The sequence below is a fragment of the Platichthys flesus genome, chromosome 3 (assembly GCF_949316205.1).
Source record: "Platichthys flesus chromosome 3, fPlaFle2.1, whole genome shotgun sequence".
Lineage (NCBI taxonomy): Eukaryota > Metazoa > Chordata > Actinopteri > Pleuronectiformes > Pleuronectidae > Platichthys > Platichthys flesus.
The window spans coordinates 5,954,974-5,970,041 of record NC_084947.1 but is presented as its reverse complement, the minus strand read 5'-3'; the positions used below and the strand labels follow the sequence as shown (position 1 = coordinate 5,970,041).

General features: G+C 41.4%; 1 protein-coding gene across 2 annotated transcripts; it reads right to left on the bottom strand.

The window, feature by feature from the left end:
- Positions 1-2,682: 2,682 nt before the first annotated feature.
- On the bottom strand, positions 2,683-15,067 carry LOC133939058 (long-chain-fatty-acid--CoA ligase ACSBG2-like). 2 transcript variants are annotated; one of them, XM_062381535.1, is made up of 15 exons: positions 14,940-15,067; positions 13,545-13,619; positions 13,194-13,387; positions 11,256-11,539; positions 10,217-10,305; positions 9,365-9,485; positions 9,157-9,237; positions 8,779-8,928; positions 8,100-8,267; positions 7,834-8,015; positions 7,292-7,525; positions 6,509-6,726; positions 5,859-5,998; positions 5,536-5,779; positions 2,683-3,632 (listed from the first exon to the last, which is right to left on the bottom strand). In XM_062381535.1, exons 2-15 carry the CDS (start codon positions 13,607-13,609, stop codon positions 3,541-3,543), a joined length of 2,262 nt encoding a protein of 753 aa, XP_062237519.1. In that variant the 5' UTR covers positions 13,610-13,619; positions 14,940-15,067; the 3' UTR covers positions 2,683-3,540. The 2 variants fall into 2 exon arrangements, with proteins under 2 accessions (XP_062237519.1, XP_062237520.1); XM_062381536.1 differs by having other exon boundaries at positions 13,545-13,637; positions 14,940-15,058.
- Position 15,068: the final 1 nt, after the last annotated feature.

Here is a 15,068-nt window from a genome sequence, read left to right as displayed (position 1 = left end):
AACAACATGGGCAGTTTACCTCTTGCCTCAATGGTCTATCGTTGCCTTAAACGTCTTTTTAATGAATCATTAATGAAAGTTTATTATCTATGTTTGTTGTTTATATGATCAGTGAAATCTCAGCGAGATTGCACTGCTCTCACTCTTTGTAAGACATGATTACAGCCACATGAGGTCAGTGTGGTGCCCCCTCCTGCAGCAGCAAGAACCTGCGTCTTCACTGGTCTGGTCGCTTTATTTAAAGTGGATTTATAAGAATGAAACAAAGCATCCCATGTTCAATATGTTGTTATTTATCAGCAGTAATTTAGATAAAAATGTACTACATTATTAAAATCAGCACTCAGGAGACGTCTGTGTGTACAGTGTGTACATTACATGGGAATCTACCTCACAAGACAAACTATTTGAGGTATTTTAACTTTCAGGAAATTTAGGTCTGCTCTGTGATGTTTTTCTAAAAAACGCCAAACATTACTTGAAACTTGCTTGCTTCTTTTTTATCCTTATTTATGGGTTTACTTTTTCCAGAAGGCAGCTCTTCAGGTCACACCCAGCGCATAGTTGTAAATATGTTCTATAGCATATTTGATCAGGGTGTGGTCAGAGGTGCAAACATGCTTTAAATGCGTGTGCACAGGGGAGAGAAAGACGATTCTCTCTGCTGACTCTACTTGGCAAATAAATAGTTAAATCGTTGACCTAAGGGAAGATGTTAAAAGTTCTGCATTGTAATATAGTTGATGAGTAGATGTGAGTGTGAGCTTCCTGCAGGAGAACAAAGGATGGCAGCGATTCATCTGTTTTTATAAAACTGTTTATTAACAACACATTTAGACACCTTAAAAACGTTATATTAGCTTTCATGTTTAGCAATACATGAAATAAGGACATTGAGCGAGGAATAGTCTCGATTTGGGGTGATATCCATTGGCTGAATCTGGAGCCAATAAAAGAAAATCACACACAATGAGAGTATTTGGAAACCGTCCGACGGGTCCCGGCTGTTTTCTGCCGAGTTAAGTTTAAGTTTCCAAGTCGTCTCTTGTTGCTGCACTGAGACTTGTGCTTTGAGGCCAAGTGTCTGTTTGTTATCTTGATCTTTACTGACAGTGATCCGGTTTTAAAAATGTTTGCTGTACTCCTTGTACACTGCCTATCTCAGGTGAGTCATGCTTGTAATGTGATGGGTTTAGATAACGTCTCATAAATAAAAACACAGATAGATGACGTTTCAGATGTTGCAGAATAAGTTGTTTTGTCCGAGACTAATGTCTGTACTAGAGCAAGGACAACAAAACAATCCAGGTCACATGGTTGGGTTAGAGGGTTGAAATTGAATTGCTGCATAGAAACCAAATATCACAACCAAACACATTGAATGAGAACAATAAATAAGAGCACAAAAATAGATATGAGTCCTCAAATAATGCCTTTTTTTCAGAATAAGATGAATTATTAGCTGGGAAATTGGTGGATTTATTATAAAACACGCTATATTTCAACGTTTAAGCAAGTTGGGTAACAATTCTGGTTGGGTCATTTTCAATCCTGACGAAGATAAAAACCTTACCCCTTCAACATCTGCAGCTTCAACTCACACTTTAACGAGTTTAAGGTATAATTCTTGATTGGTATGTTTCTGCTGCAGCACACAGCATCTGGTGCATGAGACAAGATGACTGAGGATGTTATGAATGCTATAAGGTCACGAGTTAGACAGCTGCTGAAGATTCTATCACAGAAAGTGGGTGAAAGGTTCCAGCCAGTTAAGATCCATTTCCTGATGAACACGGTGTATTCATGATCCTTATTAGTAAAGAGCCTGAGGGGATAAGAAGAAGCAACGCAACCAGTTGTACAAGAATGCAATCTGATATGTCTCTGTGCAAACATGGAATTTGTCTTTGTGTTTCTCACACAATCCGTTGTGAGGAAACAAAGAGCAAGAGGCAGTGCTGAAGCAGGATTATAGTTTATCCACGTTTACTTTTACTTGTCGCCTCTGGCTACGTTGCTGTCAGAGTACTTTGTTTCTCGCTCGAGCTGTTTTTTAAACTGACACATATCAAAGTACTTCTTCTTTTGGGTAAAGAGTTTCTCACTAATTGAAGGAATCAACTCAACCCTGGGGTGATTTGTTTGTTGGCACATTAATAAGCCAACAAACGAAATCACATTGTATTTTACTTATATGCTGAGTTTGGCCTCTTGCATTTTACATTTCACTTTACATATCCACCATGAGTTACCACATCCAACTTCCTGGAAAAGCCCAAAATAGTATACAAAGTTATCTATTAGTTTAAAGTAAGCAAAGAGGTAGAGTGAGAGCTGCTTCATCTTACAGTCTGTACTGATACGATTAACCCAATGGTTTCTAGAAATGATCCACTTTGCATTGAACTGATTACTTATCTGACAACTTTTTACTTTATAAAGATTAAAATTATCTTTAAAATGCTGAAATTAAAGATGTTCACCACATACTTATTATGAAAACTCAACCATTCGCTGATTTCAGCCTCTGGAACGGTAGGATTTCAGCCCCTCTCTTTTGCATCAAGCTGGAAAATAATTTGAAATTAAAATAAGATAGCATTGCAGTGTTTAATGCTACTTTATATACATTGTAACTATACACTAAAAAAGGTTTAATCCAAAATGGAAAAAAGAAAACAATTCTTGAACCCCATTTGGTCAATTTGTCCAAATCACTCGCTTTTTTATTGACAGTGTAATTTTCCATTCATCACAAAATAAACATCTCAGGATTTGTCAAACTGTACATGGAGAAGCACAACCTTCACATATATGCTCAATAATCTTCACATTTGTGATTGTTGGAATCCATACTAATAATATTGCTCTTACATTATAAAAACACTTCAAAACGTCACCTCCAATCTACAGAGGCAATGCCTGCAGCTTTTTGCCGGATGGGGATTATCTTCTGTACAAAACATGAGACGCAAAACCGGCAAGTACTGCTGTAAAATATTTAAATAGATACTGCTGCTTCGAAAACAGAATATATTTGCTCGTGATCACACAAGAGCCCTTTCCTATTTCAAGCCACAGTGGGTGATGGTTCCCTAAATATCTCCTTTAAAAACGTTTACTGCCTCGAGTGACGCTGACACTGTCCAGTGTTCCCCACCCTGCCTGTGGTCACAGTGTACAGGTCAATTGTCGTGTGTGTGCCACACGGTCAATGGCAAAGTTTGGCTCCGGTTTGGATTGTGCTATTTACAAAAAGTGCACCGTTGCAGCTTAAATATCGATTTTTGGAACAGACGACATACAGACTCCTCTACAGCTTGTGGGAAACTCCTCATGTTAAAAATAGCAGCACAAACCTCTATTTAATTAAATACAAGACATTCAGAATCAAGACTTTTCCTGCTTTTTTCCGGTGAAAAGAGGTTCATATGTTCCTAGGCATGACGCCTGGGCACAGTGTACAGTGTTCACACACGCCCCACGTGTGCGTCTCTCTTCAGTGTTGTGTTGTGTTGTGTTGTCTCTGTGCGGTGCAGTCTACGCTCTGTCCGAGGCCACTGCGTACAACTCATCTATCTTCTCCTGGTACTTCTTCACAACGATGGGCCTCCTGAGCTTCATGGTGGGTCCTGCACAGACGAAGAAGCAAAGCAGGTTCAATTGAGGGACGGTTCACTCCCAAGTAACTGCAGCTATATCACGAGAACTGCGGCAGTCACCAGGAGGATATCAGGGGATGTTTAGACTAAGAACCTGGTGTGAATGAGGTTGTTTGGAGTTGAATCTGAATGTCGGGGCTCTCTGACACTTGGACGACACCACAGGAGCAGTCTGGAGGCATTAATCTCAATTGTATTGAACTTGGCTGCACTGCTGTTTACCCCTGAAACTCCTACAGTGTTTTCGGGACTTAAACACTTCACCCACCGCCTCCATCAGACGAGTGCTGAGTTGTTAATGAGTACATTTTCATTTTTGGGTGAACTATCCCTATAAATTGATTCAACTCCCTACAGACTCTTTAGAGTCAGACTCTTTAGAGTGAGACTCAAAGAAAGTGAAGGTTGTAAAACGTCATCACTTTGGAACAAACCTGTATGGAACGTTGTCTGGCTTGTTGAACAGCCACAGCTATTTAAATGTCGGAGTGAGTAACAGACATAACTCCCTCCATCTTTAATGACAGTGCTAAAGTTTTAATAATACAAGGAGTCACAAGAGAAGTGTGGGAGGGGATTGTTGGTTTACTTCGACCAGATTAATTATTTCATTCTCTTTTTTTTTCTTTTCTGGTTAATAATCTATCTTGCTTTGTTCTTTCACGAGAGCTATGAGGAAACATGTTAATCAATGATCTGTTTTCCACGACTCAGATAAGATCCCGATGAGATGCCTCTAAAGTGATCTTTAACTACACTGTAACTGCATCATTGAGCAGTATTGTTGATGAGACTGGAATGTAGTTTTAGAAAATTCAAACTAAAAGCACATTTTATTTAAATAATGACATAATCGAAATGCCTTTAAAATGACAGCAGTGCACATTTATTTTCCTGCACATCAGCAGTTGCCTGAAAGGTCCATGATAAGAACTTTATCTCTCTTGCTGTAGGAGATCTGATCGCATACAGGGACGGGAAACAACACAACTGCAACAAAACATGTGGAACCACTTCAAATACAAAACCACCGAGAGAAAAATGTGGGTGTGTGTAGTGAAAAACCCCTGAAGGTGCGTCACACAGAAACCAAGGTGACCTGACGTTAAGCTGAAGCCACGTAAAGACATCGACTGAAGGCAGTGAGGTGACTTCCTCTATTAGAATCAGAACAACAGGACACACTGTGCTGCCTGCAGATGGAAATGAAGCCTCACTGAAAGTCAGCAGCCCAACTGGCTGTGTTGTTTCAGAAATGGATGTGTAACAGTAAACGTGGTTTGTTTGTATCGTGGACAGTAGCTGTAGTAAGTAGGTTGACTAGTAGTTTAAAGCCTATTTATACATTACCAGTATAATACAGAGCAACTCTACTCATCACACCAGCTGGATTTGCTAATGTTGTTGCAACGTATCAGACTAAATTGTTCAAATGTTTTAGAAGAAATTGTAATTGAAAATACTGAAGTTTGAGTAAAATTTAATTAGATTAAAAAGTGTTTTTATTATAAAAAATAAAATACATCATTTTCTTTGATCAGATGAGATGATATATCAAGAATAGACGACTAAAAGTTTATTGAAAATAGAGGGGTTGAGTTTGACTTATTACTAACGTGGTATTTTTATCTCAGGACTAAGACTTTGAGTTGTTGAGCAGTACTCTTAGGGTTTATAGAGGTAAACAGAATGTTTTTGTCTAGAGTTGCAGGTGGACTCAAGATTACTTTGGTCTTTTGTTCGCCTGCAATCGATGAGGAAACCTAAAGAAAACACTTCACTTGTATAAATAACATTCCCATGGTGCATCAGTGGCCGTGTGATTTTTATCTTGGACAATAACACATTACAGGAAGAATATGAAATCACTCACCCAGTTCTCCTCCACCGATGGAGAAGTCTCTCTCCAGTATGACCCACTTCTGGACCCTCATGGCGTTGGATGTCGCTTTGGCGTTGATCCGCTCCACGCCCTCCTGAATGGCTTTGTAGACAGCTGGCTCCTTATTGGCTAAGATCTCGGACACCTTGGTGGCCGTGACGCCGTGCTCCTGGCAGAAGTCCAGCACCTCGGGGCTCAGCTCGTCTGTGGGGTCACCGTTGTCGTCCATGACGCACTGTGGAAACAGAGCAAGGTGGTTTATTGTGTTTGTTGATCTTATTTACTGTGGCTTGCAGGAAGGGAAGCTTGTTTACCTTGAGAGTGAGCAGCATGGAGAGGAACTTGAGCTTGTCTCCGAGCAGCATGGAGTTGCTTATGATTGGCACCTCGGCCTTCAGTGCGTCCTCGATGGGAACAGGAGGGATGTTCTCTCCACCGGCAGTGATGATCAACTCTGTGTGAAGGAGAAAGCGTCCAATTTCACAATAAAGCACAGTGACCACTGTTATGCTTCACTAAACAATGCATTATGTTGTTTCCCTGAGTTTGTGAAGTTACCTCCCTGAAATGTAACCATAAACCTTATTATAAATAACTACAAATAAAAAGACATACAACCAAATACATAGAAATTGAATTTCGACATAACTGCACATCTTTCCTGCACAGTTTATTCTGTTAAATTATAGTTTTCATAAACCAATACTGATTATCAGTGAAATTCTCATATTGACTGATTTTTACAAACCAGTTAAAAAGGTCTAGAATGTTTAGTTTCCCTATATTTTATTGACAAAAAGGTGAATCCACTTATTAATTCATGTTTAAACAAACACTGACGCTTGATGCTTCCCACTAAACACTACTGGTATGTTCCCAATGCTTCTTTAGACCAAACACTAATAAGCGTCTTGTGCCCCAAACTAAAAAAGACAAACAAGACGCCCTTTTTATCACCGCTCACCCTTGATCCTTCCTGTGATGTACAAGAACTCGTACTCGTCATTTTTCCCCAGGTCTCCGGAGTGCAGCCAGCCACTCTCGTCGAGGGCCTCTGTGGTTTTGTCGGCCATGTTCAGGTAGCCCATGAAGACATTCCGACCCCAGAAGCAGATCTCTCCGTTCCCGTCGGCGTCTGGGTTCTCAAATTTGGTCTTGCAGCCGGGCATCACCTTCCCACAGCTGGAAACACAAACCCAGAGTCAACCACATGCTGAAGTCAAATCTTTGCCTCCTGACAAGAAGTAAAATCTTTCCCTCCTGACAAGACTGACCAAAACCAGTCAAGTGCTTTACTTGTGCTTTAGACTCAACCAAATTCCATATGTTTAATAAAATGTCATAATCAGGGACAGTCAATTATTAAAATACAGAAATATCCTGCTGACAACAATCAAAGTGTTTCCAAGGGACGTACAAAGGGATGAGACCTCTGGGTAACTTATAGTTTAGCTCATTTTCAACACCTTCAGTAAAAAAACACAACTTGAAGCAGCAAGTCCCTGCTGTGTTTATCCCTGCTTTCTGTGTCTCCTTGAAACACTTTAGTAATGTGTCCACTTAAAACACGATTTTGCATTTGGTTGTGTTGTGGTTTCCCTGCAGCACATATCTCAGGGCCACTGCTATAAATAGAGGTGTTGAGTCTCACTAAACAGAAAATGATTAACAGGTTGCCACATCCTCACATGCTCATTAACGACACGTTAGCTGCAGTTATTAAGATCTGTGATGCTCCGCCGCTGACCTGGTGAGGCGGTATCTGCTGTTAATGGAGACGGTGTGCGGGCCGGAGCTTTCACTCATGCCGTACAGCTCCATCAGTGGCATGTTCAGGCTCATGAAGTACTCCAGGGTGTCTTTGGTGATGGGGGCGGCGCCTGTGAAGCAGATCTTGCAGCGGTCCAAGCCCAGAGCGCCACGCACCTTTTTGAAGACCAGGTTGTTGGCCAGCATGAAACCCCACGGCACCGCTTCCTCCCTGGTAGCCCAACAAAGAGAGAGAGACGATCTCCAGGTTAGAACTGAGGTGACTCACAAGGATTTTCTGATAAGATATGAAACATTCATGATCCCCACAGGATGAACTGTAATCACTTTGTTGATCACCTGCATTATGACCCAGTTATGATTCTATATACCTGAGTTAAACAGTGTGTGTTGTAAAGTGTGTTAATAGTTGAACCGCCTGAGTCATTCAGAGATAATGTGCAGTCTCATCTATCAGATAAAAGAATGTTGTTGACAATTCGCACAAAGACTTGATGATTCCAGAAGATCCCGTCTCACCCGATCATGACACTGTGGTTGTACTGCAGGCCGATGGACTTGGCCCAGTCTGCCACTCTCTTCCTCAATGGAGATGCCTTGGCGCCGATGGCTCTCATCTTCTCCTGCATCTTCTCCCACACTCGAGGGACCCCCATGAAATAAGTGGGCCGGGCCTCTTTCAGCGTGGTTCCTAAAGAGCCCTGCGTGGAAAGAGGATTAATGAGGATCACAGTCGAGAGGAGGAACCTCGATCATCGGCTCGATGCAACAGCAGGCTCCGTTACCTTGAGGGCATCTGGGTCTGCAAAGTAGATGGTTCCGGCAAAGGCCATGGTGATCCACATGTCCATCATCTGGGCGGCCACGTGGCTGAGCGGTAAGTAGCTGACCAACACCTCCACGCCGTAGGTGAAGTCTACCAAGGTCGACGCCGTGTGGGCCGTCCACGTCAGCTGCACATTCAAAAGTGGGCGAGGATTCATCAGGGTGTTTTTAAATCATACTTTCTATTTTCATAATGCAAATCAGCAAGCACACACCGACGTGGCCCTCAGCCGACATCTGTCCCACACGTACATTACAGTCAAAAACTAAATACTTTTTGAAACAAGGGAAGAAACGTTTATCAGATCTATTGAAAGTTTCATGTTGAGGCTATAGCAGAGCGGGACAGTCTGAAGAGTCTTTACAGCTTTCTGCCTCTTGCCATTTGAGCAGAATACGTTATTCAATGTCACTTAATGTTGAGAAAACTTTATTTTACTTTAAATTTCCTCATTATTCCTCGGAGCGAGCATTGATATTAACTTAAACCTGAAATCATGTGTTAATTTGATTTCATCTAAAATATCAAACGGTTTGGGAATTATTGGCAAAACAAAATGATTAGTTTAAACCACATTATGCTGATGTGTTTCTCTAATATAATGTGACAGCTGAGAAAGAAAAGGTCTCTTCACTCACATTGTCGTGGCTCAGCATGACGCCTTTAGGGTTTCCAGTGGTTCCAGATGTGTAGATGAGGGTGCAGCACTCATTGGCCCTGAGACCGTCAATCACAGCGTTCAGCTGCTCATTGGACACATCTTCTCCCAGCTTCATGAACTCCGCCCACTACACACACACACAGATAGTTTTAAACAAAAATGTTTTTCAAAACTCAGGCTGATGTTTCATTAAATGTAGCTTTGTAGTTTAAATCACATTTGTGGAACTGCAATTCCTTTACCACAAGTAAGAAGCATAATAGTTTTGCTTTAAGCAGGTAAATAATTGGAATATACATATTAAACACTTGTATAGTTGGTCCATTTCATTCAGTGTGTTGCTGAGTGAACGTACAGTGTACAGGTTTGGAAGCTTCTCCTGCAGTTCGCCTTTATACTGCACAATGGCTTTCAGGTGAGGAAGTTGATCTTTAACCTGATGGGAAAAACAAATTAAACTGGTGCATGTGAGGACAGGATTTTACACACACACACACACCTCTGTGTATATGTGTATATTTACTACAGACACAAAGGAGTGGTGCTGTAATAAAGCCTCTGACCTGCAGGATCTTGTCAAGCTGTTTCTGGTTCTCCACAACCAGCACGTTGGCCTCACAGTTGGCAGCCACATAGTGACAAGCCTCCGATGAGTTGGTCGTGTAAATGCCGGCTGCCAGACCCCTACCACCCCAAAACACACCAGAGTGAGTCACCGGACATTTTGCTCATCTGACCACAGTGTGTAGCAGGAGAGTCTGAGATGAAACATTTCTTCTTTCAACAGGGTTTCAAAGAGTGATTTAAATTCGCCAGATTGATTCAAGATTTTTTTACCGCCTCCTGCAACACAATCTCACTCCTGAAGCCATTTTTTAAAGGACCTTTAAAGACCTTTTTGTGATTGAACCAAATACAATGGACTTTTCGAGAGCTGGGCTTAAAACTGGAATGAATACATTTGAATTGAAAAATAAAATAAAATGTAAAGATCAAACCTATAAAAGATCTGATCACATTGAGATGAGCCCCTTAAAATCACCTAAATAAATAAAATAAGAACAATTTAAAACAACTTAATGAGGCAAATGAATAATGACTAAAAAATACATCAACAACCAGGGAGAGAAAATATACATTTTGTTTTACTTTTGTAGATGAAAGTGTGTATTTCCTCAGCTGGATACCAAACAACAACACTTTTCTGCTGTGTCCTTAGTTCTTGTGAGAGAAAAACGAGCCAAACAACCATATTCAAATTCCTGAGACTTCCCATCAGTAGTTCAGAGGCAGATGTGATGAGATAAACAGTGACAGAGAGAAATGTGCTGCGTCAGGGGAAACCATGTGGAGGCATCTCAGGTACACAACAAACGTCTCCATGTTTTTATCGCTGGGTTCAAAGATGGTCTCACCCGGCCAGGATGCAGCCGATGTTCGAGATGAACCACTCGGGGGAGTTGAATCCCAGAATGCCAACGCCATGGTAGCGCTCCAGCCCCAACTGAAAGAAAGGAGTGTTTCTTTTATAAATTTTTTTTTTCTAAAGAACACTTTTAATTACAGCCTGGCACAGTTTACCTCTGTTACCTTTCACCTACATTTCCTTTAAAAAAGGCCACTCCATCTCTTGAGATGTGAGCACTGCTGTGAAACCCGAGACGTAACACAAGCGGACTTCACACGCCCAAGTGTACGTTTCCAGCTGTCATTCTCCCACCGGGGTCATGACAGTGAGAGAAGGTGGTTTACAACAACAGGCGCCGGGGAGGGGGGGGTTGTTTCCTTGTATTTCTTGACATGTTGCTAATGTGCATGTTGCACTGACTCCTCTGTGTAGAATGCAGCACATTAACATACAGCTCAGTTATGAATGGGCAGTCCATCCCGACACTGCTGCTGTGTATGAACTGATTTCCATACGATAAATATCTTGTTTTGTATCCGTTCCTGAAAACTGGACGAATGAATATTACCAAAAAAATAAATGTTTAAACCATGAAAGGTTTAATTGTTTGGGGGGGGAGACAGTATGGAAAATTCATGAGAGCTAGAATATAGATAATGTCCCCTGCTTACAGAGAACAATAAATCTTAGATTCGAAATTGAAATTGAAAATAGAGTTTTTTTACACAACATATATATATTAAATCATTATCCAGAGCTACACCAGATGAATAATCTGAAAAAAACAATAACAAGAGCCTTAACAGTCTGACTGTAGTTCCTGTATTATTGACCTAAAATAACCTGTAATAAAAGCCAGAAGCTCCGACAGTAACCTCACAGTTAATGTTTTGTTCCATCAAATCAATATGGGGAAGAAGAGACAACAGAACAAACAGAGCCACTGCCCAGGACTTCCTGATTGCACCATATATAAATATATATATACATCAAGCACACAGGAGTGCACAGGCAGATATGCAGAATGAGTTCATTTGCAAACAAACCTTGAGGAAGCTTTTGGCAGCGGCTCTGCACTGCTCGTAGTATTGCCTCCATGTCAGGGTCACCCACTGGCCCTCTTCTTTGGACATCAAGGCAGAATAGTCCCCGTAGTGCTCCACCGTCTCCAGGAACATCTGATGGACGGTGATGGGAGTCTCGGAGGCCCGGCCTGAGCCCTCCATCCGCAGCTGCACCGCCTCATCTCTGCTGGTGCTCCACAGGCGGTCGGCCGGGGCCAGCGTGGTTACCCCAGTGCTCTGAGACAGCGGAACCGCCCTGGTCTCTTCTGTGGAGGGACAACATTGCCATCCGCGTTTACCCGCCATGAATGAGAAGTTGAACTCACAAGCAGACGACACCACACCAAAACACACACACACAGCACGAACCACACACACAACTAGAAGAGGAGCCGGCTGCAGGGAGAGACACCTGTGGGGCTGTGACGCCTCTTGTCGCGTGAGAGCAACATGATTTGCAGAGAGCAGGACAACGCTGTGTTGTTACCTGAGCCTAAACCGGAAGCCGTGGAATGTCCACCCCCACCTGACAATCAGGTTTGGTTAGATGTACGCAGAGGAATCACACAACAAAGTCTGTCGTTCATTTTTATAGTTTTTATAAATGTGTTGGTTTATTTTGTTTTTCATTTCCACTGGTTTGATTTATTATGATACACATTTTATTTGTTTATCTTTTTAATATCTATTTTATAATCTCCTTCTAAACTATTATGTCTGTCTTTATTGTTTTATTTGTTTTTAATTGTTCTGCTATCATTTGCTTTGTAATATTTTACGATGTACGAGTGGCTTCGGCCTCTGAACTTGATCCTTTTTTTAAACATTTTGTCTGCATTCGATTTGTTTGAAATGCGCTATTTAAATAAAGTTTCAATTAAGTGCAGCTGTTTACTGCAACAGTTTGTGGTTTTGCAAACAACATCGCTTTAATTTAGATCTTTGTGCATAATTGATTAAGTAATTTGTGTAATTTCTACTCAGTGGCTGCTTTAAAACCCGAACAAGTCCATTCAAGCCTTAACTTTTAGAGCACACTGTTTATTTTCTTGGTTATATTATTCCAGACATGTGCTGCTCGAGGGCAGACCGCTGAAGAGCGACCCTGCAGCTACGAGTGAGAAGTGATGGGTGTTTAAGTATCGATGAGAAAGTCCACGCTGCTCTCCCCTGCTTCATAATCAAGACTGACGAGTGAACTGAGCTGAACGAAACTTGATAGTCTGGAAAAACCAGCTCACGCTCATTCATCAGCTGAGTCAAAAAACAGTCTGAACATTTTTTATATTTGCTTTGATCTGTTGTGATGTAATTTGTCGTTGCAAAGAGTTAAATGTTTGTTTGTGCTTTGTTAACATGATAACCCTGATACTCTAATTTATAATCTATACCCTCCATGAAGCAAGTCTTATCAAGTCAAACGGCTCAAGTCCAAGTGAAGTCACGAGTCATTGATTTTGAAGTCCAAGTCGAGTTGCAAGTCTCTTTACATTTTGTCAAGTCGAGTCTAAAGTCATCAAATTCATGACTCGAGTCTGACTCGAGTCCAAGTCATGTGACTCGAGTCCACACCTCTGCCATGAAGCAGATAATGACATTTTGGGGTTTTGACCTTTCAAAATAAAACCAGTTCACACATATTTCTACATGTTCAACTAATGACTTATGCTGCCACCAATTATAAATGTAAAACCAACCAGAATTTCACGATAAAAAAATATTCAGAAGAAAAAGTGGAAATGTAGTATTAAGATGCCTAAAATATGTGTTGCATATGTTTTTTTGTCCTGATTTCCTGTCTTTATAAACCACTGTGCTCTCCAATCAAGCATTTTCTTCTTCAACATGTTCACTTCTGCAGCAATTTTTTCACATCTGGCTATATCCCCCCCATCGTAAAAATCACACAGGGATTCTCACCTGGTGGAAGCCCCTCTGTTCTTTCTAGGAGCTCAGGAGATCTGGGAGGTTTGACCGGTGCCTGAGGCACCTGCTCCTCTGCAGAGGAAGCTGACCCAAGATCAGCTCTGGTGGCTTCTCCGTTGAGGATGACAGTGGAGTGGGTTTTTAAATCTGTTAGGTCCGACACGGTCTGTTCCGTTTGGGAGGGGATGCTGTGAAAATGATTCAGAGGTTATAGGACACAGAAGGGATATCAAGATATGCATTAAAGAATGATGACTAGAAATCAAATCATCTTAAGTTGATCAATTCGTATTTAATATCACCTTGAATTAGTGAAAGATTTGTCTCGGACATCACTTTACATACCTCTCAGCATCACCATCCACGCCTGAAACACCGTTACTCAGAACGGAATCTTCTTGGACGCTCATCTTGTATTTGCTAGAGACAATAAAAAAACTATATTGATATCAATGGAAAGCAGAATTGGCACGAACACATTCAGACGTCCTCCAGCGACGAGCCTCCACGCCGATAAGATTATTGATTAATAAAAGATATCACAACTGCTTTATATACTGAGACTCACTAAAGTTATTGCAACAGGTCAGAGCCAATGACCGCTGACGCTAGTAATCTCATACAGCAAATGATGAAACTACTCTGCCAGACGGCATTGGGACATCTGTACGCACGCGTCCTAATATCTGTCTCAAACTGGGAGGAACTTTGACCGGAACAATCGCACTGGGAAACTGAATAGGCTGCATATCTGTCACACTAGTTTATTAGGATCAAAAGGACTTAACCAACATACTACACGAAATGTAAATACATGTATTGACACTACATTGTCCTTATCTCCCTTCTCTTGGGTCTGTACTGTACACAATGCAACAAGGCCAACTAGTGTGCACACTTTGCAACAGTGATACAATTCCAATACCTCACAAACACGTGTGTGTGTCCTCAATTAGGTTCCAAAAGAAATTATATTTATCAATCAAATTGAATGAGTGACACCTTTAACTGATAAGCGTATATGGCTGCATCCCGTAATAAAAGCACATTAGATTAAGATCTGTGCACAGAGCAGAATCTCAGAGTGACCTCTGGTTTTTAAGATAACTTTGCTCAAGATTCATGTGGACCAAAGTTCACACCACTTGCAAAACTAGTGTGGCAATGTGGTGTGGCAAAAGTTTGCTCTGCATTATGCAAAAATCAATTGAAGTTCACAAAAGATTAGATTCCGGTGTCGTTATTGACTCAAATGTGTACGTTAACCAGAAATGAAGAGGAGGGGGAACTAGATCCGAAATCCAGCGTAGTTTCATGTGTTTGTTTAAAGTGTGTAAGGATGAGGTCCATGAGAAGACACACTATAAACTGCAGTCAGTTATTATGGAGTGGGGGGTTTAAAAAGAAGACTGTTGACCAAACAATAAAAGTCGAGAAACCTGCTTATTTCTAATGTGGGTTATCTCTCAGTCATGTGGTCATGTTAAATATATTTACCACAAACAGTCTGCACCTGTCCACATGGTAAAGACTCAACCAGGCAGGTGCACATTACTCAGTCTTAACATATATGAGTTAAATATAACGTTGAAAATGTATTTAAAGTGCACTGCAAGTTCAAAGACATGCGTTCACACAAAGCAATTCATGACAACAGCAGACGCCCCCTACAAGTGTTTTCACACTCCATACCCTTGACCGTCAAAAAGCATGAAGTGGTAAACGTGCATGACAGCCTACCTTTTCCAGTGACAGAGCTGAATGGCGTGAAGTGGACAGGAGCAGTCGGGTTGCAGCACAAGACCTGGATTCAAACTTTGCCCGTCGCAGGAACACAGCTGTTGCCCCCTCCCCTGAAGGTGAGATCGA

What these genes read in the sequence shown, in the direction of transcription:
- LOC133939058 (XM_062381535.1), bottom strand. Translation starts at nt 13,609, where the DNA reads ATGAGCGTCCAAGAAGATTCCGTTCTGAGTAACGGTGTTTCAGGCGTG. An exon ending in ATCGGCTGCATCCTGGCCGG is followed by an intron (nt 9,486 to 10,216) that starts GTGAGACCATCT and finishes TTGGGGTGGTAG; the next exon opens with GGGTCTGGCAGCCGGCATTT. An exon ending in AACCACAGTGTCATGATCGG is followed by an intron (nt 7,526 to 7,833) that starts GTGAGACGGGAT and finishes TTGGGCTACCAG; the next exon opens with GGAGGAAGCGGTGCCGTGGG.